General features: G+C 38.8%; 1 protein-coding gene across 4 annotated transcripts in view; it reads left to right on the forward strand.

The window, feature by feature from the left end:
• The window catches only part of LOC126195042 (probable ATP-dependent RNA helicase spindle-E), a 276948-nt gene that overhangs the window by 207062 nt on the left and 43499 nt on the right, over positions 1 to 26387 (forward strand). For all 4 annotated transcript variants that reach the window (XM_049933486.1, XM_049933487.1, XM_049933488.1 and 1 more), the window contains exons 22-23: positions 21122 to 21256; positions 24515 to 24653. In XM_049933486.1, coding sequence (XP_049789443.1) covers positions 21122 to 21256; positions 24515 to 24653 — 274 coding nt within the window. The remainder of the gene's footprint in view (positions 1 to 21121; positions 21257 to 24514; positions 24654 to 26387) is intronic.

The following is a 26387-nucleotide window of genomic DNA, read 5'->3' on the forward strand; positions in this document are numbered from 1 at the left end:
CAAATTGTACCAGTTACTGACCCACTTTCCTGATACACCAGTTTGTTCGATATCAGTTTCCACTGTTAGTATATTTGGTGTTTTCTTTAATGATCTTTTGCATGATTCTTCCATCTGCTTTCTGTATTTTATATGTTGTTGATTTGGTATTCAACTTGAATAGTGTTTAACTTGTGTATTTTGATTTCTGTTTAACAATAGAGCAGTAGCATACCAGTTTGGTGTTCATTGAGAATGATTTTTTTCTTGTTGACTGGTCAAGAGTCACTTTGTACTTGTTTTTATAGTTGTTCTGCTTTCTATTGAGGCTTTCCCCTTTGATTTCCACATTATGATTTCACCAAGATATTTGAACATACTTAGAATCTGAATTTGTTTCTTATTGTTCAGTTGAACATCTGACATTTCATCCTTTAAGGATGACAACATATAAATTTTTTGAAATGAGATTTGCAATCCAACATCTGCTGTTATTCTTTCCAAGTCCTTCAGCTTGAAGCTTAGCTGCTTCCATAATTTTTACAAGTAGTGCAAGATCACCTACAGATAATAGGCAATTAAGTTTGATGTTTTTACTGATCCTGATGTATTGTTGGCATTTCTTAGTCCATTCTCATGTGACGTTCTCCAGTGTGAAGTTAAACAGTAATGGTGAGAGCCCATCATCCTGTCAAAGACCAGTTCAACTCCCACATGATCCAGACTGTGGGGTCCTGCCCATTTGTATTGTATAGGGTGCCTAAAGGATGCTGCTATACAACAATTCAAACATATAACGTGAATAAATAAAATAGAAAGAAACATTCCACATGGGAAAAATATATTAAAAACAGAGATTCCATGACTTCTTTAAATATGTCCGCTTGTATCTGTATATGTGTGGATGGATATGTGTGTGTGTGTGTGTGCGCGAGTGTATACCTGTCCTTTTTTCCCCCTAAGGTAAGTCTTTCCGCTCCCGGGATTGGAATGACTCCTTACCCTCTCCCTTAAAACCCACATCCTTTCATCTTTCCCTCTCCTTCCCTCTTTCCTGACGAAGCAACTGGGGGTTGTGAAAGCTCGAAATTTTGTGTGTGTGTTTGTGTGTTTTTTATTGTGCCTATCTACCAGCACTTTCCCGTTTGGTAAGTCATGGAATCTCTGCTTTTAATATATAACGTGAATAGTTTTATTTCAATAAATACTTAACTTTGTGTTTAGAACAAGTGTCGTAAGCAATGGGCGACATGCAAACACTATTGTTTTTCGCTATAAACAAAGTCCAAACAAGCAGTGGATGTGGATCACTAACAACTGTTCTCATAGCATTCTCTGTCAGGCCATGCTAATACTCTGTGAATGTTGTTGTCTTCAGTACTGAGACTTGTTTGATGCAGCTCTCGGTGCTACTCTGTCTTGTGCAAGATTCTTCATCTCCAAGTAACTACTGCACCCTGCATCCTTCTGAATCTGCTTAATGCATTCATATCTTGGTCTCCCCTCTGTGATGTTTACCCTCCATGCAGCCCTCCAATACTAAATTGTGATTCCTTGATGTCTCAGTTTTTGTCCTACCAACTGATCCCTTCTTCTAGCCAAGTTGTGCCACAAATTCCTCTTCTCCCCAATTCTGTTCAGTACCTCCTCATTAGTTACATGATCTACCCATCTAATCTTCAGCATTCTTCTGTGGCACCACATTTCAAAAGCTTCTACTCTCCTCTTGTCCAAACTATTTATTGTCCGTGTTTCACATCCATACATGGCTACCCTCCATACAAATACTTTTAGAAAAGACATCCTGAAACTTAAATCTATACTCGATGTTAACAGATTTCTCTTCTTCAGAAACAATTTTCGTGCCATTGCCAGTGTACAATTTATATCCTGTCTACTTCATCCATCATCAGTTATTTTTCTTCCCAAATAGCAAAACTAATCTACTACTTTAAGTATTTCATTTCCTGATTTAATTCCGTCAACATCACGTGATTTAATTCGACTACATTCCATTATCCTCATTTTGCTTTTGTTGTTGTTCATCTTATATTCTCCTTTGAAGACACTGTCCATTCTGTTCAACTGCTCCTCCAGGTCCTTTGCTGTCTCTGACAGAATTACAATGTCATCAGCAAACCACAAAAGTTTTTATTTCATCTCCATGGATTTTAATTCCTATCCCAAATTTTTCTTTTGTTTCCTTTACTGCTTGCTCAATATACAGATTGAATAACATCGGAGATAGGCTATAACCCTGTCTCACTTCCTTCTCAACCACTGCTTCTCTTTCATGCCCCTTTTGTCTTATAACTGCCATCTGGTTTCTGTACAAATTTTAAATAGCCTTTCACTCTCTGTATTTGATCCCTGCCATTTTCAGAATTTGTAAGAGAGTATTCCAGTCAACATTGTCAAAAGCTTTCTGTAAGTCTAAAAATGCTAGAAAAATAGGTTTGCCTTTCCTTAATTTATCTTCTAAGATAACTCATAGGGTCAGTATTGCCTCATGTGTTCCAACAATTCTACAGAATCCAGACTGATCTTCCCTGAGGTCAGCTTCTACCAGTTTTTCCATTCGTCTGTAAAGAATTCGTGTTAGTATTTTGCAATCATGACTTGTTAAACTGATAGTTTGGTAGTTTTCACACCTGTCAACACCTGCTTTATTTGGGATTGATGTTATTATATTCTTCTTGAAGTTTGTGGGTATTTTGCCTGTCTCGTACATCTTGCTCACCAGATGGTAGTGTTTTGTCAGGGCTGTCTCTCCCGAGGCTATCAGTAATTCTAATGGAATGTTGTCTATTCCAGGGGCCTTGTTTCGACTTAGGTCTTTCAGTACTCTGTCAGATTCTTCATGCAGTATCATGTCTCCCATTTCATTTTTATCTACGTCCTCTTCCATTTCCATAATATTGCTCTCAAGTCCATCGGCCTATAGACCCTCTATATCCTACTTCCACCTTTTTGCTTTCCCTTCTTTGCTTAGAACTGGTTTTCCATATGAGCTCTTGATATTCATACAAGTGGTTCTCTTTTCTCCAAAGGTCTCTTTAGTTTTCCTGTAGGCAGTATCTATCCTACTCCTAGCAATATATGCCTTTACATCTTTACATTTGTCTGTCCCTGCTTAGCCATTTTGCACTTCCTGTCGCTCTCATTTTTGAGACATTTGTATTCCTTTTTGCCTACTTCATTTACTGCATTTTTATATTTTCTCCTTTCATCAGTTAAATTCAGTATCTCTTCTGTTACCCAAGGATTTCTACTAGCCCTCATCTTTTTACCTACTTGATCATCTGCTGCCTTCTCTGTTTCATCTCTCAAAGCTACCCTTTCTTCTTCTACTATTTTTCTTTCCCCCATTCTTCTCAGTCATTCCCTAATGCTCGCTCTGAAACTCTCTACAACCTATGGTTCTTTCAGTTTGTCCAAGTCCAATCTCCTTAAATTCCCACCTTTTGCAGTTTCTTTAGTTTTAATCTACAGTTCATAACCAATAGATGTGCTCCTGGAAATGTCTTAAAATTTAAAACCTGGTTCCTAAATCTCTGTCTTACCATTATATAATCTATCTGAAACCTTCCAGTGTCTCCAGACCTCTTCCACGTGTAAAACCTTCTTTCATGATTCTTAAACCATGTGTTAACTATGATTAAGTTATGCTCGTGCAAAATTATACCAAGCGACTTCTTCTTTCATTCCTTACCCCCATTCCATATTCACCTATTACTTTTCCTTCTCTTCCTTTTGTTACTATCGAATTCCAGTCCCCCATGACTAATAAATTTTCATCTCCCTTCACTATCTGAATAATTTCTTTTATTTCATTCTACATTTCTTCAATCATTTCTTCATCTGCGGAGCTAGTTGGCATATAAATTTGTACTACTGCAGTAGGCGTGGGCTTTGTGTCTATCTTGGCTACAATAATGTGTTCACTATGCTGTTCGTAGTAGCTTACCCACACTCCTATTTTTTTATTCACTGTTAGACCTACTCCTGCATTACCCCTATTTGATTTTGTATTTATAACCCTTTATTCATCTGGCCAGAAGTCTTGTTCCTCCAGACACCAAACTTCACTAATTCACACTATATCTAACTTTAACCTATCCATTTCCATTTTTAATTTTTCTAACCTACCTGCCCGATTAAGGGATATGACATTCCATGGTCTGATCCATAGAATGCCAGTTTTCGTTCTCCTGATAATGACGTCTTCCTGAGTAGTGGCCACCCAGAGAAACCAATGGGGGACTCTTTTACCATACAGTAAAGTCGCTGCGAATACTGTCCACTAATGTCCGGCTGAGGCTGGCAGGAGCAGCACTTACATTCACTTCGGCTAGATGCCGCTCCTATCATGGCGACGTCCTGGTCAACATGCTATTGGCTGACGTCATCTCACCGCCTTCTGTGGTTTTGCGTTCTTCTTCTTCGTTCCGATGTTTGTGGCTACACCAGAACACAGACAGTTCATCTCTAAATTGAACTTTTGATTTAGTATTCTTAAGGTTTATTCCCTAAAGTTTGAGTTTTTGGTGTAGACCAAAGTCCATAAAGGGTGTTTTTTTTTTTTTTTTTTTTTTTTTTTTTTTTTTTTTTTTTAAGTGAACAAAAGTGATGAATGAACTACTTGTTTTGAACTACATGTTTTTCAGGATCCACTTAAGATTGATACACGGATCAGAGAAGCTTCTTCGTGGTCAAAATCGTCCATGATATTCTCAGTTGAGTTGTTCCTGAAGTTTTGTGTATATAATCCTAGACAAAATCCTATATATGACCTTAAATAGAGATATCCTGTGATAATTAATTGGGTCTGACTTCTTGTGTAATGGGTGCTTTTCTTATTTTTTATACAATTTTTATGCTATTATTTCCAATTTCCTCCTCTTTTGCTTCCTACTTCATCTCTTTCTTCTTTTTGATTCATCTTTACTCCCATACCTTTTCTCTCGTCTCTGAACTGTTGCTGTCACAGTGCTTACTAATTTACTATCTTAGATTTCCTCTCTCTCTCTCTCTCTCTCTCTCTCTCTCTCTCTCTCTCTCCCCCCCCCTCCCCCTCTCCCTCTCCCTCCCCCCCCCCCCTCTCTCTCTCATGAATTTTCTTTCATATTTGGCTCTCTTCCCCCTTGTGCAAGATATTTCCCCCTTTGCCTGGGAGTGCAAGTGACTTGCTTGGCCCACCACACCCCCTTCCTTTTTTCATGGTCTACCAACCTCTTCCTCTCTGCTCCTCGAAGAAATCCTTTCCCTTCCTTGAAAGAAAAACCTGTCTTTGCCTCTAGCCAAGTGTGTTTTGATCTACTCAGATACTTTCTGTTGGCTTTACTGGGAAGGTTGTCTCCCAAATGTTCACTAAGTAATTCCCAGCCCAACTGTCTCTTCATAAAGTTAACAACTTTATGTACTGAAATGTGGTGCCACTAAAGAATGCTGGTGATAAAATAGGTAGATTGGATAATTAATGAGGAGATACCAAATCAAATTGGGGAAAAAAGAAATTCATGGCACATCTGAACTAAAAGAAGGGATTGTTTAATGGGACACATCATCAGATGGCAAGGAAACAGGAAATTTCAGTCTGGTAGTGGAGAGAAGTGTTGAGGGAGAGTGGAGAGTATGTGGGGAGAATGTGACCAACAAGGCTTGAGTGCTGTAAGTAGATTGAATGTGGTCTCAGTTGCAGGAGCTATGTAGAAATGAAGGGGCATGACAGGATAGACTAGTGTGGAAATTCACATCAGATCATTATTTAGTGTGAAGGCGACAACAACAACAACAACAACAACATGAATTGAATTGAAAAAGTACAATTATACCTGTGGAAGGCAGATAGCTATGTGACAAATGGAATGTGCGCTAGGTAAATTATAATTGCAAGAAAAACAATCCAACAGCACTGAAATATGTGTATCAAAAATTTTAAAGGCATATTTTTTGTTCATTATGGCATTCTGAAAAAGTTGTTATTTTAAATATATTCTCCTACTTTTTCTTTTGCTTTTTTGTAAAATCAGTACATTTTGCACCCAATTGAGAAAGTGATAGGATCTTAAAAGTGAAAGGTACATTTTTTCCCTCGATTAAATTGGCCCTTTCTTTATTTTGTTTGTGTAACTTACAGTCTGTACTGTTATACAGGGTTATTACAAATGATTGAAGCGATTTCACAGCTCTACAGTAACTTTATTATTTGAGATGTTTTCACAATGCTTTGCACACACATACAAAAACTCAAAAAGTTTTTTTAGGCATTCACAAATGTTCGATATGTGCCCCTTTAGTGATTCAGCAGACATCAAGCCGATAATCAAGTTCCTCCCACACTCGGCGCAGCATGTCCCCATCAATGAGTTCGAAAGCATTGTTGATGCGAGCTCGCAGTTCTGGCACGTTTCTTGGTAGAGGAGGTTTAAACACTGAATCTTTCACATCACTATGCGTGAAAATTGCCCGCACGCGTTCAACCATTTCTTCGCTCACTGCAGGCCGACCCGTTAATTTCCCCTTACAGAGGCATCCAGAAGCTTTAAACTGCGCATACCATTGCCGAATGGGGTTAGCAGTTGGTGGATCTTTGTTGAACTTCGTCCTGAAGTGTCGTTGCACTGTTATGACTGACTGATGTGAGTGCATTTCAAGCACGACATACGCTTTCTCGGCTCCTGTCGCCATTTTGTCTCACTGCGCTCTCGAGTGCTCTGGCGACAGAAACCTGAAGTGCGGCTTCAGCCGAACAAAACTTTATGAGTTTTTCTACGTATATGTAGTGTGTCGTGACCATATGTCAATGAATGGAACTACAGTGAATTTATGAAATCGCTTCAATCATTTGTAATAGCCCTGTATAATAGCCAGTCTATACTGCCCTACTGCTTTGCTCCCAAACATCCAAAGTGACTTTTAATGCTGACATCAGTAAGGTAGATTTCTACTATTAATTTTTTTGTAGCTACACACTGGAAATCCTCTTTTTTACAGATCATTTTACAACTACTAATTCTGAGTTTGTTATGTGCATTGCAGATTATGTCACCTCTGATGAGTTTTGTAAAATTCCTCTGATGCTCATTGTATGACAGTAGTTTTAGTTATTATGTGTTGATTATTTTCAGAATGGCAGTCATTGTCTTTGAAAAACCTTAATTGTTTCATCCTTGTTGGGTGGTGGCGTTACCAAATACAGTCTTTTACATTCCAAATTTCAGTGGCTGCTCTTACTATTCTTCTGGTAGTACCCTGTGAATCATATTGATTGAAGTATAATACAGACAATCTTCAATGCTTTATCAATCAATGCTGTGCTGGCCTAATAAGGAAGACTGTATACTCGCTCTATCAAGAGCTCAGCATTTGTTTCCTGGGTACGGGTTGGCGACCTTGGGGTTCCTGGGCTGGGAATGTAAGCACCACCAGTCCCCTGTCACCATAAGCTCTGGGCATGCTTTGGCAACCATTATGCGGCATGGTAATGGAACGTTGTGTCTCAGGGAACGCGGATCTTGGCCTGACTGCCCAGATCATAAGGATGGTAAAAACCTCTGTAATAAACCCCTCAGGCTCAAGATGTGCTAGATTGGAATGGATTAGATTAGTTTTCGTTCCATAGATCCGTGCTGAGGAGATCCTCGTGGATGTGGAACATGTTAATGTTGTAGTTTTTTTTTTTTTTTTTTTTTTTTTAAAGCCGAAATAACAATATTAATAGTATGAATATATACAATACATCATTTGTTTCTATTAAAAAATTCGTCAGTGGAGTAGGAGTTGGCCACTAGTAAGTCTTTCAGGCTCCTTTTAAACTGATCTTTATTTGTAACTAAATTTTTTATGTTTACTGGCAAATTATTGAAGATGAGTGTTCCTCAGTAGTGGACCACTTTTTGAACTAAAGTAAGTGCTTTTAAGTCCTTGTGCAGATCATTTTTGTTCCTGGTATTGTATGTATGAACTGAACTGTTTGTTGGAAAAAGAGATATATTATTTAGAACAAATTTCATTAATGAGTAAATATACTGATAGGCAGTAGTTAGTATACCCAGTTCTTTGAAGAGGTTTCTACAGGACGTCCGTGAATTTACTCCACAAATAATACATATTACACGCTTTTGGACTCTGAAAACTTTTGTTTGACTTGAAGAGTTACCCCAAAATATTCACCATATGACATTATGGAACGAAAGTAGGCAAAGTATGCAAGCTTTTTCATTTTTATGTCGCCTATGTCTGCTAACACTCGATTTGCAAATACAGATTTGTTAAGGCGTTTCTGCAGTTCTGTGGTGTGCCCTTCCCAACTGAATTTATTATCAAGTTGTAATCCCGGGAATTTAAGACTGTCAACCTCTTCTATCTGCTCTTCTTCATACTTTATGCATATGCTGGGTGGAAACCTCTTACAGGTTCTGAATTGCATGTAGTGAGTCTTTTCAAAGTTTAATGTCAATGAGTTGGCTTTAAACCATTTATTAATATCCATGAAAATATCATTAGCAGATCTTTCTAGAACTACACTTGACATACTATTTATTGCAATACTTGTGTCATCTGCAAACAAAACGAACTCTGCTTCTGGCAGTGTAACTGATGAGAGATCATTAATGTACACAAGAAAAGGCAATGGCCCTAAGATGAATCCTTGTGGGACACCACATGTAATTTCTTCCCATTCTCATGATGACTGATGACTTAATTCACTAGTCCCTTGCACTGACACCCTTTGTTTCCTGTTAGTGAGGTATGACTTGAACCATTTTGCAGCACTGCCCGTGACACCATAGAATTCTAATTTACTTAAAAGGATGTTATGGTTCACACAATCAAATGCCTTTGACAAATCACAGAAAATACCTGCTGCTTGTAATTTGTTATTTAATGAATTAAGTACATTTTGACTGTAGGTGCAAATAGCTTTCTCGATATCAGAACCCTTCAGAAATCCAAACTGTGTTATTGATAATATGTTACTTGTGGTCAGATGGTTGAGCAGCTGCCTGTACATTTCTTTTTCTAAAATTTTTGAGAATGCTGGCAAAAGTGAAATCGGTCTGTAGTTTGATGGTATCTCTTTATCCCCTTTCTTGAATAGAGGCTTAACATCTGCATATTTTAGCCAGTCAGGAAATGTCCCAGTTATAATTGACTGGTTACACAAGTAACTTAGAATTGTACTAAACTCACAAGAACATGCCTTAATTAACTTTGTTGATATTTCATCGTACCCACTAGAATGCTTTGTTTTTAAAGATTTGATTATGGACGTTATTTCTTTGGTGAAGTGAGTGATATATTCATGTACTTGAAGCTATTTGTGAAGGCTAGTTGCAGATATTCAAGGGCATTATTTACTGATCCTGAAAGTCCCATTCTATCAGTAACGGATATAAAGTACTTGTTAAATAGATTTGCCACACTATGCCCATCGGTTACTAATGTGTCATCTACCCTTAGTGCTATATACTCCTGGTCCTTTCTGGTTCTACCAGTCTGCTCTTTCACTATATCCCATATTGTTTTTATTTTATTCCCTGACATTGCTATCTTCTTCTCGTAGTGCATTTGTTTAGACGTCTGAATTACTTTTTTAAATGTTTTACAGTATTCCTTGTATTTAGCTAAATCATCAGCATTGGAGCTATTCTTGGTCGACAGATACATTTTCCTTTTTGTCTTACAGGAAATCTTTATTCCTTGTGTAATCCATGGTTTTATTATAGACTTCTGTTTAATTTGAGTAACTTTTAGAGGAAAACAGTTTTCAAACATGGTACTGACATTGTTCCTGAATGTGTTATATTTTTCATTCATGTCATGAGCACTATAAACATCTTTCCAGTTCATATCTTTGAGCAGTTTTCTAAAACACTCAATTTTTGGTTGATTGACTACTCTCCTGTAGTCAGATTTAGCAGTCTTGATAATCTGCTTAGAATTTACATCTAAAACAAGGAGCTGCATGTCATGATCTGATAGTCCCTTTATAACAGATTTTATGATACGGTTTTGTTTCTTTGATTTGTCTATAAAAATGTTATCAATGGCTGTCCTTGAGGATTTAGTGATCCTAGTTGGGAAGTTTACAGTGTGAGTTAGATTGAAAGACAACATTACTAACTGCAGTGAATTTTTACTGGAAGATTGCATTAGAAAATCTGTATTAAAGTTACCAGCAATCAAAATTTCTTTGTTTCTTCCTGTTAAATAACCCAAAAGAGCTTCTAGATGATTTAAGAATAGATTATAATTTCCTGCAGGTGCTTGGTAAATAGTTATTATTATATAGGATCTGTTATGGAACTCTACTTCTGTTGCACATGCTTCTAGATGCTGGTCTAAACAGAATTTATTAATGTCAATGTTCTTGAATTTATGGCAGTTTTTGATAAATGTGGCAACTCCTCCTCCATCCATATCTACTCTGCAGAAGTAGGAATCTAGCTTAAATCCTGAAATGTCTAACATATCTATATCAGTGGTCACTTGATGTTCAGAGAGGCAGATTATGTCAATTTGGTTAGATGAATTCATTTCATCGATACAAATGAGTAGTTCATCAACTTTATTTCTAAGTCCTGGAATGTTCTGGTGTAATAAAGATAACTGATACTGCATACTAATGGGATTGTAACTGCTTTGGTGAAGATGAACTGGCAGTTTCTGATTACTTTCTGTTAAACATTGTTTAAATACAATCTGTGTGCTATAATCTGACTCCTGTTCATCTGTTTTCTCAAACTGAGTGTGTCTGCCAATCTCTCTTAAAACTCGTTTTCTTTCCCCCTTCCCTATCCTAAAAAAGGCATCCCTCTGACACCTGTGACCACTGGTATTTTACCACTTGTGCCAGTGTCCCCCCTTAAGTTTTCTGCAATCAACCTAGACAGTTTTCCCTTCCCTTTCCTATTGACGTGTAGGCCATGCCTAGTGTAGTCCCACCTATCGATAGCATCCATAGGAATCAAACCAATATGGGACCCTATATCCGTCCTAAGCAGCCACTCCAACTCCAAGTTCACCCTCCCTACGGAGAGTTCAAATGAGGCTGATCATGGCGTCTCAACACAGACACAAATCCCACACTTGTATGCTTCGTTGCTGATGCTATCTTCAACAGGTCACTCTCTATGGAATATTCAGAGTCTCTGTCAATGCTATTTCCCGGACCACCCACTATAACCACGGCATCCTCCTTTATGAAATCCTTGCATAAAGCACCTACATCCTCTGTTACCTGACCCAGATCTGCACCAGGCTTGAAAAAGTTTGTGACCTGGTACTCTGGACCTAGATTTTCCTGCAGTAGTTGGCCAACACCTCTACCATGGGAACTACCTAACAACAGAACTTTCTGTCTCTTTACAAATTTCCCTACCTTTTTCAAGTCCTTGAAAGCTTGTTGTGCCCTTTCTACAGCTTCAGCTACATGAGGCTCATCAGATTCTGACTGAGGCAACAGGTCAAATCTATTTTCAAGATTTGTGACAAAGCTGTCTGATGCTCTCCTTTGCCTGTTCCCCCTATTACCTGTTGCCACTTCCCACCTCTGTTCACCCTTCTCCCTCTTTAACCTGTCCAGATCCTCCCTTGCCTTGTCTAGGTCAGCTTGAAGAGCTGCCATTTTCCCTTCCTGTTCCAGTATTTTCTTATCTCTACTACAGATCCTACAATACCACTGGTGAGCCTCATTTATGTCCCCATTTCCCACGCCACTACATTCGCCCCAATGAAAGAAACTACAGCACCCATCACACCATACCCCAGAACTAACGATCCTATGGCATGTCACACACTTCTCACTCATGGTAAAAACAGAAATCGTATAAGCTAGACGTAAACAAAGGACCCTAAAAACTATTCAGGCAGATATAAATAAATTGAAAGAGTACTGAATAAAAAAACTGGTGATTACATATAATTCACTGTTTATTTACGATACGCGCGCGTGAAATTAAGCCTAAAATCCGTGCTATAGGCGCGAGAAGGAAAATAAACTTCTTACCCCGTTTAATCTTCTTTAACACTTCACTAACACTTCCACTAATGTAACAACACTTATATTATATTTATAACACCTGTACATGTTTAAAAATAGCTTAATAACAATGCTTTTTATAATTATTTAGTGCAGCAAATACTCGAAGAGTCCGCGTCAGCGCAGTGTTGCCAATCTCCTGTGCACTGATGAGATGCATATCTATTGAGGTGGAAGAGCCGTTAGTGGGCAACCTCTAGGGTACCTGCTGCACCACAGACTTATTCAGGCACATGGGCTCTGACTGAGTGGACCCTTATTTCCCTGGCTGCTAGTTGGACTGAAATGGATCCTCCAAAATTTTCTTTTCCTCCTCGCAGTCGAAAGGGTGGGGTGCTGTAAGGTACCAACACCCAAAATAAAAAATGGCTTGTATAGCCAGTCCTCCTTAATAGAGATGGGGCCCCTCCACGCCTGCACCAACGTGGTGACCAAACCAAAAGTTCTACTGTCACCTCCGTAAACATGTTAGTTGTCTAGTAAGTGGATCACAGGTTGCTGGGCTGTGATGTTGTCCGTGCGTCTGGGTAAGGCTACGCATTAACACGGTCCATCAGGTGATAGATAGTGGACGAAACGCGAGTGAAGGTAGCGATTTGAAGAGCAGAGGGAAAAAAGTGCCATGGCTCGTGCCGTGGGAAAAAAACCTCTGTGACAGTGGGATGGGTAGTAAGAGCAGTAGTGGCTTACTAGCTGCGATAGCTCATGCAAGGTTGGATTTGTTAGTATAGGTATCATGCATCATTACCGTGACAAGCGATGGCGATGTGTCCCAGTTGCTGCAGCTGCTAAATTCCTGGAACAATCAAGATCGTTATACAGTAGTGGGAGATCGGCCATAGATCATCTCACTGTGTAGGGGATGTGTGGAGCTTGTTTGCATGCAGTGTACGGTACGGCTTCCCTGTGTGGTGCCAGTTATTCGACAGTGTATTTCAGCTGGATATCCAGTAACGGCGTCTGATTAACAGGGGCTCACCTGTGCCGTTATGTTTGCGTATGCTTGGCCATAGATGTTATGTCCTTACAAGTATGTCTTTTGGTCTTTTATGTTTCCATCTATGGTTGTGGTCATAGTTCCCCAGATTCAGAATAAACGGGTTCTGCGAATGTCTGGAGTTTCTGTATAGTCTTGTGGTGAGTTTGTGGATTACCTCCGTGAGAGTCTCAAGTCGGTATTCCCGGTGAAGGTCCGCGATGCGTATGTATCGTGGAGCATTGCTTATGATTTTGAGTACTTTGTTTTGTATGAGCTGCAGACAGTGCAGGCGTGTAGACGCAGCGTATCCCCAGACAGGAGCTGCGTACGTCATCAGGGGTCGGATAAGTGTCTTGTACGTGGACCTCGACACCCTTCTGTTCAGTGTGCTACGCCTGTTGGGCATAGGATAGAGCTGTTTGAGCCTCGCACTAGCTCGGTTGGTCATGTGTTGTATGTGGTCCCCCCAGAGTAATTTCCGGTCCAGCCAGACACCAAGGTATTTGACTTTCTCGCGGAAACGTATTGGACGTGCATGTAGAGTTATTGGTCTGCAGTAGCGGTGTTTGGGCAGTTGCTTCGGTCTTCTAGTGAACAGAACGGCTTCGCACTTGTCGACGTTTACTCTAACACGCCATTTCTCCAACCAAGGCTCGGCCACTCTGAGTGCAGTCTGTAGGCGTGACGTAATGTTTGATGGTTTCCAATCTTGCGCAACGATGGCTGTGTCATCCGCGTAGATTGCCATCATTGTGTTGTGTGTGGTTGGGAGATCGTTTATGTAGAGGTTAAACAGTAGGGGTCCTAGGATGCTTCCCTGGGATACTCCCGCGTGTATACTGTGTCGTGTTGATTGTTTTCCCTGCATGTCAGTGTTGCAACTCCTGTCTGTGAGGTATGAGTGTATTAGACGCAGCAGCCCGTCGGGGAATCCCGCGTCCTCCTGATTCAGTCAGTAGTAACATAATGCATGCTGTTCTACAGAATGTGTTTTCTTATAGTAGTTTTGAGAAAGTTTCTCCATTTTATATACAGAAAGGCTTAGAAGGCATTGTGGGCACCTTAACATGTGTTAAGCGCTTGCACAGTGGCACTGTGTTGGTTGAAACATCCAGCTCCCAACAAGTAAAGCACAAAGCCTCAGGGAGTGTGCAAACTGAATAGCACAACACCTTGAACTACGAAAGTGTTGTGAGTTGCAGGGATCTAGTTGACTTTCCCTGAGAAGAACTAGCTGAGTGATCCCAGGAAGGCATTGTCGACGTGCAAAATGTTATGTAATGGTTGGATAACAATCTTGTCAAATCAGACTCTCTTATCCTTACTTTTAACAGCACAAAACTACCAATGCATGTTAAAGCAGGTTTCCTACGCCTAAGTGTATGACCTTATTTCCCAAACCCAGTGTGGTGTTTTAAATGTCAGAACTTTGGGCAAATTACTCTTGGTTGTAAAGGAGAAGCGACTTCTGGCAAATGTGGTAAAGCTGCTCAAGATGGTGTTGGTTATTCCTTTTCTCCAAAGTGTGTCAACTGCTCTGGGGATCACCCTGTCCGGAGTAGGGACTGCAGAGTTTTCCTTGAAGAAGGGAAGATCCATGATATAAAAATGACGAAGTACATCCTGTATGGTGAAGCCAAGAAGTTATACAAGTCCATGCAGGTGCCCACGTTCACTGCCTCATTATCTTCTGTTCTCAAACAGCAAGTCCAGAAAACTGATGCCACTACACAAACTGAGGTTGCTATTGTCAGCACTAGCACCTGTGCTGCTGCAGTTTCCTTGAAGCCTGCCCCCTCCCCCCAAAATTTCAGAAAAGGACATGCTTTCTGACATCCTGTAACTACCTGCCCCTCCGAAGGTCAAGTCTTGCCCAATGCCGAGCACTGCTGCTACCACCACCACCACCACCACCACCACCACCACTTCAGAGGTTGTGGCTCCAAATCCACCTCAGACCAAAAAAATTAAAGTCGAAGGTGAAGAATTGCTCACTGATGGAAGTATGCAGTCTGATGATATTGACGTCGTCCTATCTGATGTCTTTCTTGAATCTTCTTCGGAGGTCATGGAGCTTGATGTCGGCTCGATGCGTATTTAAGGAGAGCAAGAAAAGGACATGGCTGGCGTTTCTGGGTTCTATCATTTGTTCCACTTGCCCTACAAAAGTATGGGAAGCCATCCGGAGGAATTTCAGTGGACAAAGTCATTTACTGATAGCAGCAGTGCGAATTGGGTGTCTTCAAACAACACTTGGAGATATTGTTCAAACGGTGATAGAGCATTTTGTGAAGACTGTAGCCCCTGCCAGCCAAGATCTGGCGTTTTGCTGTTACTGTGCACCTGTAGAGAGGGGCAAGTTAGACTTCAGATCCCACAATTGAGTCTTACAACTGCCCTTTCTCCATGTAGGAGCTGGAATTGGCACTGTCTGAGACTTGTGATACTGCATCTGGTCATGATCAAATCTGGTTCTTCATGCTTTGACATTTGGCACCAGCATCAAAGGAAATCCTCCTTGAACGTTTTAATTTTATATGACAGTAAGGTCAATTCCCCAACTCATGGAGAGAGGCAGTTTTGGTACCTCTCCTCAAACCAGGAATGGACCACGCATGTCCCAGTAGTTATTGGGGTATTGCCATAACAGACTGTGTAGAAAATACCCTGGAGTGAATTGTTAACCCTTGTGTGGTCTGGTTGTTAGAGACCAGGTAATTCCTTAGCGACTCTCAGTGTGGATTCCAGAGATTTCGGTCCACTGTCGATAACCTGACTCTGCTAGGGGTGGCTATTCAGCAGGCTTTCCTATGCAAACATCAATGTATTGGTGTATTCTTCAATATCAGTAAGGCATACTATACTACTTGGAGCACTGTATTCTTGCACAATCACTTCAATGGGGCTTTTGTGGCTTCATAAAGTATTTCCTGTCTCAGCAGTTTTTTAGGAGTTGGGTTGGTGGTACACTGTCAGATGGTTTTTAGCTGGAGAATGGTGTCCCTCAGGGCAGTATTTTAAGTGATACCCTCTTTGCCATAGTCATAAACAGTATCATATCAATGAGAAAGAGACCTGTACAGTGCTCCTTATTTGTGGATGATTTTGCTGTATTCTGTTCCTCCTCCAGTGTTGAAAAAGCGAACCATCAATTGCAACTTACATCGCAGAGGTTAGAGGAGTGAGCTGCAAAGACAGGACTTCAGTATTCTCCAGATAAGTGTGTGTGTTCATTTTAGTCATTCTCGTCATATTTTTAATTTACTTGACTTGCATATTAGGGACACCATCCTACACTTAAGAGACTTGATGAGGTTTCTTAGCCTCGTTTTTCACTCCAGATTGTCGTAGTTGCCACACCTGAGAGACCTGAAAACCAGAACCCTCAAGGCACTGAACATCACAAAGTGCCGTAGCCACAGGACTTGGGGAGCATACAGGGCACATCTGCTTCAGTTTTATGAAGTTTTCATGCATTCCCAGCTGAACTATGGGGGCACAGTGTATGGATCAGAGAGGCCTTCTTATTTGAAGATCATGGATGCTGTCTACCATAAGGGGATTCGGCACACCATAGGTGGTTATAGGACCAGACCCATACCCAGACTCTGAGCTGAGGCTGGTGAACTGCCACTCACCATCCGGCAGAAGCTCCTCGTGGTGTGTCAGGCACAGAAGTTCCTCATAGCTCCAACTTCACCCACATACCATGCTCTTACCCATCCGCCTCTGGAATACCTTTTCTCCATCCGTCCATGAACCACAATGCCATTTGGGATCCGTGTGCTGTGGGTGCAGGAGTCACTTTGTGTGGAGTAAGTAAAAGCACAACTCCAGGGTTTTAACAGTGTGCTGCCGTGGTTTCTGCAGAGGCCCAGGATAATTTTGGACTTGGTGCCATACAGGAAAGATTACACTCCTGCTTCTGTTTTTAGTGCGATATTTTCTAACATTTTATGTGAGCACCGCAACTATGTAGCTGTCCTTACGGATGGGTCTAAACAGGGGGCCTCAGTTTGTTGCTCGGTTGCTTTCCCGGATCGTGTTCTCAAGGTCCAACTGGCTCAAGAATTTACCATCTTTGATGCAGAAGTATAGGTGATCTTGAGGGTCCTGGAGCAGATGAGACATTCTTCCAGTGCTAAATTTCATGTCTCTTCCAATTCTCTGAGTGCCCTTCACTCTCTGAAACATTTGTACCCAGCAGACAACGTAGTACAGAATATCCAGGATGCCCTCCTCCAGCTATGACGACTGGGGAAGGTGGTGTTTTCTGCTATACCAGGGCACATAGGGCTTGTGGCGGGTGCATCTAGCAGCCAAGGAGGCATGTTGTTAACCTCATACATTTCAGTGCTCCATTGCCCTGCATGCTGTAACCTTGCTGTTGAGCTCCAGAGACTTGCGTAGGTGGGAGGATGAGTGGCTGGAAGTGACAGACAATAAGCTCCCTGTAGTAAAGCCCACAATGTGGTCAGGGCATACCTCCTTCCAGCCATGTTGATGGGACAAGGTCCTCCTTACTTGTCTTCGCATAGGCCACAGCAGTATGACGCATGGCCTCCTGCTCGGATGAGAGGACTTTCCTATGTGTGGTGCTTGTGGCGTCAGATAACTGTGTGCCTTATTTTATTGGACTGTGTTTTATTTTCCAACCTGTGGGTGGTGGCAGACTTGCTGCCAGATCTGCCCTCTATTTTAAGTAATGTTCAAATGAATGAGGTTCGTGTTTTTAGGTTTTGTGAATTGGCCAACATTTTTCGCAAGATTTTAGGGCAATGGTTTTAATATGTTAACGGGGTGACCGACTCACCCATATTTTTGTAATTGATCAGCCAGTCACATTTGCCTGTGCCTTTCTTTTAGCTCCTTTGTTCTTTCTACTTTTATTTTAATCTTATGTATAGCTACTTTTATTCTTTCTCCGTTGTTTTAGAACATGTAAGATAGAGTGATTGTGTGCTCAGTTCGAGTGCGTTTCTGATGAGCAATTTTTGAGGTTTCAGCCACATTTGTTTATTTTAATTAATTTATGGGTGCTTTTATGACCTCACTGTTGAGTGCTTATAAGCTCCAATCATCATCATCATCATCATCATCATCATCATCATCATCATGTGTTCATCCTCATTTATTTTTCCCTAAATTACTTAAAGTGGGTGTTTCGATTCCTTCATCAATTTTACAGTGGTTTATTTCCTCATCTCCCCATCTTCTACTGAGGTCATTGATGAGCTGCTACATTATCACCTTCAGTTTCCTATTTCTGAGCTCAGGAATTAAGTATACAGTTCAGTTTGACTCTTTCATTATATAAAGGTTTTTAATGTCTTAACGGCAATTTGTTGATTGGTTTATCAGCTTCTGTTGTACCATCTGAATGGCTCTGCATCCATCTATATAGAAACAGTCATCTCACGCATCATTAGTCTTCCAAGTTAAATATCTACCAGAGAAAATTCTGTAAAATGACAAAAAGCATCTGATCAGCAGTAGACATAAGATGAATTACTATGAAAATGTTTTGTCCATTTGTTTGAATGTGTGTGTGTGTGGGGGGGGGGGGCATTAATTTTGTTAGTATGAAAAACAGTAATGTCATCTTTTGGAGCTCCATTTGAGGAAGTTTCGTCATATACTTCATATACATTACTTGAATTATTTATCATAAATTCTTGCACTCATTTTATTAAATGTGATTATAGCCAATTGTTTGCTAATGCTGTAATGCAATGAAACCTTGATTTTTCAAGCAGATGGTCAACTTTTTTACAATATAATGCCTTGAACAATTCACAGAAATATGAACCGGAGTTATTTTATTATTTAATATGCATATTTTGTGAGTGAATATATCAGTGGGGCAGCACATTAGCAGAGTAAATTGTGATTTACTAAATATATTATTTCTATTAAGGCAGTATATTGTTCTGGGGGAAGAAATAGAGAATGTCAATAATTAACTGATCAGTATTTATTGACACATGGCCTGTAGCGCTTCTTATATATTTCGCCAGTCCAGAAATATTATTGTTGATAAGTTGGATACATATTGCCAGTTCCATGAAGCAGGCAATAATTCCTGCCTTAATGTTTAAGAGCATTTTGTTATTGTGTTGTTTCTTATTGTGTATGTTATCTGAGTACAGCCACAGTATTTCAGAGAGGGTATCAAAGTGAGAAAATAAAGTAGTTTTTGAAAACAGCCACAAGTCAGATTTATTATTTTTTATTGGTGGTTTTGATCCTCAAATGAGCAAATTGAGATAATACAGAAATTTACATTGACGTCAACCTACATTGATGTAAAGTACATATTCTATTTCCAGTATGGTGCTATGGGATTTCCAGCATATTGTCTGAAATTTTTCGTAATGACTTGGAAATTTGGTTTCTGATAAATTCCCCAAAATAAAACAGAAAATACTTCATTATCACTGGTATGTTGATGACAGTATATTTCTATTTAAAGGAACCAAGCTAGATTTAAATGATGTAATAGACAAACTCAACCACATCACCCAAAAATTAAGTTCACAGTTGAACATGAAAGAGAAAATAGCATCAATTTTCTCAATTTGCCAATTAGTAGATTGAATGGGAAACATATTTTTAAAGTTTTCAGGGTGCCTACATATTCAGGTATAATTATTGGGAGTAATTCAAATTGTGCAATCCAGCACAAAAATGCATATTTCTATTCAACTTCACACAGAATGTTACAGTTACCAAAGTTGAAGACAGAGCTACAGAATTACAGACAATCAAAAAGATAGCTTTAGGGAACAATTACCAAGAAAGTGATATAATGAAAGTGTACCACACTATACAGAAAAATATTAAATGAAAGAAAAAAAGCAATACAAACAAGGCAGTAGAAAATAAAAGGTATATTTCACTCACATACAGAAGTCCTATAACAGACTGGATTGTGGGATGTTTCCCAAGACAGAAAGTTAAAGTAGCATTTCAAACTAGCGTCTGCCTTAAAGGCATGCTAATACACAAAGAGAACGTACACAAAGGACAAATACGATAGTTCAAGAGTATATAAAATGAAATTCTGAAATTGTCAGAGCATGTACATTGGTTAAACTGGAAGTTAGTTAGTTAGTTACTTTTAATACATTTAAAATATTTTATATACAACATTCAATTTAAATTAAAATCCTACAGCACTGGATGAACATTTGTGGACAACTAAACATACAAGGACAAGATAGTATGAAAATTATTCACACACAGTTAAAGATCCTCTGTTAAATTTTTTGAAAGATTTGGAAATTATTGTAAAAAATGAGAAAAACCCACAAGATCTATTAAATGAACAAAACAAATTTAACCTGCATAGATTCTTCCATGTATTCATGAGGTACTGTTGATAAGGAACCGAAATATAATACTTGCATAATATACTAACAGAAATATTTTTAAGAATGCTAATTCTGAATGTGTATTTATAAAGACATTTTTAAATATGAATTTTTTATAATGTATTTTAAAAGATATTTTAATTTTTACAAATGTACTGATATCTTTTTGAAGATCAGCAGATATGTACAAGTATGAGATGTCTGTGCACAAACCAATAAAAGAGACAATTAAAATGCAAATTTCATTTTCTGTCTTTGGATACACTATACCTTGGATATTACACGTACTGTTGTTCAGTCAGTTTAATCTTTGGCATTGTCAATGTCATCATTTACTTCTGTACTGTAGTATAGCCAGTTTAAACTTTAGAGCTGCCAGCCAACTTTAAATATAATCTTTAATGCTATCAGCCAACTTTAGATGGAAGTCACCATACTGGAAACAGCATATTGTACTTAACATCAGTGAAAGTTTGTCAAGTGTATATTCTGGTGACACTTTTGTTCATTTGAACACAGCCGGTAAATAAAAAATACTAAGTCCTTCTTAGTTAAGCAGTTGCTCCCCATGCAGGGAATGCCTGCTCATGCTAGACAAAATAAAGGATCTGTGAGTGTAGCAACAGGGTTTTCTCTTACTATAACTACAGTTTTGCATCAGTTTACTGCTGTGGTCCACTTATAGAATAGAAAGCAAAGTGACTTGACTTAATAATACATTTCCTGACCATATTTCTTTTACAGGATGCTTGTAGCAGCTTCAGTTTCTTTAAACCCAGCTGGTGATCGGATGAACCTAAGGCATACCACATTGATGCCAAATATTCATGGTCTTCCAGCACTTTTGTGCCTTATTTTTGCCCCTGAAATAGAACTCAGGTAATACTGCTGCAGGTACTGTATATTTTGACAAATGAATTTGTAATTTTCGTCTTGTTGAATTGAAGTGGTCCTGTAAAAAGACATGGTGTTGATACAGCATTCAAACTAGGAACCAGGGTGCACACCACCTGGGTTCCACAGCAGACATGCATCTTCAGTTAGTCATGGGTGGAATAAACATCATCCACTGCACATTCTGTCAAATATACTTTGGACCAGTGTAACACCATATAAATTCTCCAAGACTTTAGTTCTATCCAGACGTAACCATTATTATACTAGTTAATGTAGAGGCAGTAAAAATTAAAAATGTGTGGAATAAGAGAAATGGACTAAGACTTAAATTAGACAAATTTTCCTCCTTGCTGTTGACAAAATAAACTCAACCAAAAATCAAACAATGGAAAATCCAGGGTGGAATGTAACAATATTATGAGAAGGAAAGTTGCTACTCACCATATAGTGAGACGCAGATAGGCACAAAAAAAAAGATTTTCCGACTTAAAGCTTTCTGACAATGGCCTTTGTCAACAACACACACACACACACACACGCACATGCACACACACATGCAAACGCAACTCACACACGCGACTGCAATTTCAGGCAACTGAAACCACACTACAAGCAGCAGCACCAGTGCATGATGGGAGTGGCAACTGGGTGGGGGGAAGGAGGGAGCTGGGGTAGGGAGGGGGAGGGATAGTATGGTGGGGATGGTGGACAGTGAAGTGCTGCAGGTTGGGAGTTGTGCAGAGAGAGGTGGGGGAAGTAGTGGAAAAGGAGAGACCTAGAGAGAAAAAGAGTGAGAAAAAGCTTTCTCTCTGTGTGTCTCCTTTTCCGCTACATCTGCACCATACTATCCCTCTCCCTACCCACTCCAGGTATGTGTGCGTGCGTGCGCATGCGTACGTCTATTGTTGATGAAGGCCATTGGCTGAAAGCTTTAAGTGTGAAAATCTTTTGTTGTGCCTATCTGTTTCTCAGCATCTCCACTATGTGGTGAATGGCAACTTTCCTTCTCATAATATTGTAAACTCCACCAAACCTGCTCCAGGGACTGCTTTGTCCTGTATCTGTAATTTGTAACCCAGAATTTTTTAGAATTCCACGAATGTTTTAGATCGGAGTTAAATTTTTGTAATTTTGACTGGTAAGAACTGACCCACTAACAAAAAAATTTACTTTAGCTCAGTACTGCAGAATAGCAATGCAACAACAAAACATAAATGAGAGAAAAACAGCAATGTAAAACTTAGCTTGCAAAGAAAATGCATCATTTACAACAAAACAACACTTAGTTTCAGTTTTCTGACTTTATTTTTTGCTGGCAATCAAGCATTAGTTGCTTTGTAGAACAGTGAAGCAATTTTTGTCAGTTTTCTAAAGAAATTTGGCTTTTATTAATCTCTTCCATAGAGGCAGTCAAATGATTTGAAAGGAAGTGTTTCATTCCATACTAATAGCTTGTTTCAACTGTTCACTGAATTTCAAGTGCACATTTTCATCTTCTGGCACGTATGGCATTATGTCACAATAAAGAACCAAACATGACGTAATACAGTAATAGTACTCTAAGAAAATTGGCTTCCGGCTGCCCAAAAACCACAATGAAAAGCTTTAGTAAAATTTTACATATCTGCCTTCCATGAAACGCAGTGTATTTCGATCACAAGAAATGTTTCAACACTTGACTGGTACTGACTCTAGGCTTGACGTTATTTCAGAATTTGTATTGTTTGCATTTTAAATCTACAGAACACTATTCTTCTGTAAATTATGGACTGACAACACACCATATTTTATCATTGTAACTCCCCACAAGGCTTTATATTTACTCCTGGAATATAATATAAACTGCCAGTTATGCAGTTCCTTGGCGTCACTAGTAACCTTGTTAAGCTTTATACGTTTTGATAAAGTTATAAAAAGCTTAATTTTCATAGTTCTGGTGTATACAAACAACAGTTTTTATTTTTTATTTTTGCAAGAAATTTGTAATCCTTTTTACTAGCTTTTTGCAGTGCTGTTTTTGTTAAAGTCACCACATAGCAAAATATTAGGGTACTTTGAACTGTAGAGTCTGTTTTTGAAATGAATATTGTGCCACGCACTGCTTTCTAATTTTGCATTCCTTATCAGGATAGGATATGATAAAACAATTGCCCTAAGTACATTAACTCCCATGTCACCGCATTGCTGCACATGGTCACATTATGCCACACTATGCACAAAATTCTAAACAGAAATGCGACGAAAGGTGTACGTGAAGAGCAAATACCAAGCACAGGCTTCCTGCATTATCACAGCTGCATATGCACAGTAACACCTGTCTTCTGGCATTCTATGGCAACTGCTCAAGCGAATCTCTTTCCAACAGGTTGCAGGAAAATATTGTGTATGACGGTTTGAGAAGAAATTAGCTTTTACGCAACATGATTTATGTTGTGTGAGAACATGTGATGAATTTCTTAAATCGCAGAACATTTGACACTCGTTAATAACTTAACACATTGAGGACCAGCCACTTAGAAAAATTTTGGGCCCAGAAGACCTGACATTTAATGTCGTCATTTAATATTGTACTAGCTCCTTTGTGTTTGAATTCTCTTAAAGGGTAACAAACACAAAAAGACCAATCTTATATGTGAAACCTTAGCTTTTCTTGTAGCTATGCTATGTATGTATTAATTTGAATTATGAACATTTCGTATTTGTTTATTCACACTACTCAACAGTCATGTTGCTATTTACTGAATGCATCAGGTGTCCTCTGAATATCTACTGTCTTGACTGGCAAGATAATGTGACATGTGCTGTGTTTGGTGGATCCTACATTTATATTTTTGTAATATGAAAATATGCAGCCTACATGTTGCTGCATATCAAAGATTTTTCCAAAAAGCATAATTTTATTTTGCTGGGTTTTGTTTCCTGAAGTGCTGGGGAGCTCTGTGGCAGTGTATAAAACCTTTACCGTTCAACGGATTAGTAACGACGACGTCACCCTTAAAGTGACCTAGAAACAAAAAGTTCTGTGTAAATCAAAATATTTAAATTATAAATTCATATTTTCAAATTTGAGGCACTTATAGATAGAAATGTGTCACATATTGAAACTTCTGTTTGCCAAACATGTTGTATAGACCAGTTTAGTTCAAGACTTTGTGTGTGCGTGCGTGTGTGTGTGCCTGTTTTATTTAAGATCAGTTTCTTGTTCTGCTGTAGTTATTGTTTATGTATCATTGTTTCCAGGACTAATGAGGCAGTAACACAGTACACTGGTGCCTTATGTGGTCTGGGATGCAATCCAGACACAAACAAGCCTATATTCCCAGATCATGACCTGGAGGTCACATTTGACACAGAAATCACCATTAGTGATATTCAGAATGTAAGTGACATTCTGTTTTGGAATAGTTACCTATGATGTTTATTGAATTTTAGACTTTGCTAATGTTTGTAAGAAAATGAACTCTCAGTTTTAATCACATTTTAGCCTTTTCCTTTTATCTTGTTCTGTTTACTTTCATGTTTGGAAATTAAATTATTAACAGTGCTCATAACTTGCCTGGTTGACTTTAACTGATTCTTAAACAAATAGAAATTTTATGCCAGTAAATGGTTCTAGGTACTCAGTTAACTTTTTAGAACAGCAATGCATAGCATGTGGGCTGCATGCGGCCCACAATCAATCAGATTGCAGACCGTGCCTCAGCGTTCTTTCTTGTAATTCTTTTTTTACTCATATTTCATTCTCTTCTTAAAATGGGAGTATGAGCCCTTGTGGAACTTAGTTCTTTTATGCCATGCCATAAAATATTTTTTTGTGAAGCAAATGATGTGAACCACACACACACACACACACACACACACGGTTTTGTGATTCACAGTATTAGTAAGTCCGTACACCCCTGGTTTAGAACATGCTTGCTTCTCCTCTGATGAGCATAATCTTGTATTAGTTCGTGAATCATCTTATGTACAGAGTGCATTGAAAGAACTTCACCAAATATTTATGTATTTGTTAATGTAACTCCAATTAATAATAAAATATAATATGCAGACTAGATATAACTATTGATCAGCGAGATTTCATGAATATTGCCAGGTTTAGTTAACTTAATGCAGTGCCATTTTGACTTTGTTCTTCCTGACCATCTTTTGCTTGAGCCTAAGACTAATACAGTTGAATACACGTTGACAGTTTATGTACACAAACTGTGAGAAAGTAGTCATACACATATCAGGGAAGAATATCGGTCTCATTATGAATAACGGAGAATAACATTGGTCATGGGAGATTAGAAAAAGGGAATTTTGATATAGTCTTAGTTAATTACAGGAACATTCATGGAAAGATCCCAGAACTAGTCACACATATAAATGGTAACAGTGCCCACATAGTGCAAGGGACAGAAAGGTGGATTAGATTAGATTAGTTTTTCGTTCCATAGATCCATGCTGAGGAGATCCTCATGGCTGTGGAACATGTCAACTTTTTTTTTTTTTTTAAGCTGAAATAACAATACTAATAGTATGAATATATACAATACATCATTTGTTTCTATTAAAAAATTCATCAATGGAGTAGAAGGAGTTGGCCACTAGTAAGTCTTTCAGGCTCCTTTTAAACTGATCTTTATTTGTAACTAAATTTTTTATGTTTACTGGCAAATTATTGAAGATGAGTGTTCCTGAGCAGTGGACCCCTTTTTGAACTAAAGTAAGTGCTTTTAAGTCCTTGTGCAGATCATTTTTGTTCCTGGTATTGTATGTATGAACTGAACTGTTTGTTGGAAAAAGAGATATATTATTTAGAACAAATTTCATTAATGAGTAAATATACTGAGAGGCAGTAGTTAGTATACCCAGTTCTTTGAAGAAGTTTCTACAGGACGTCCGTGAATTTACTCCACAAATAAAACGTATTACACGCTTTTGGACTCTGAAAACTTTTGTTTGACTTGAAGAGTTACCCCAAAATATTATACCATATGACATTATGGAATGAAAGTAGGCAAAGTATGCAAGCTTTTTCATTTTTATGTCGCCTATGTCTGCTAACACTCGAATTGCAAATACAGATTTGTTAAGGCATTTCTGCAGTTCTGTGGTGTGTTCCTCC

This window comes from Schistocerca nitens, chromosome 7 (assembly GCF_023898315.1).
Source record: "Schistocerca nitens isolate TAMUIC-IGC-003100 chromosome 7, iqSchNite1.1, whole genome shotgun sequence".
Classification (NCBI taxonomy): domain Eukaryota; kingdom Metazoa; phylum Arthropoda; class Insecta; order Orthoptera; family Acrididae; genus Schistocerca; species Schistocerca nitens.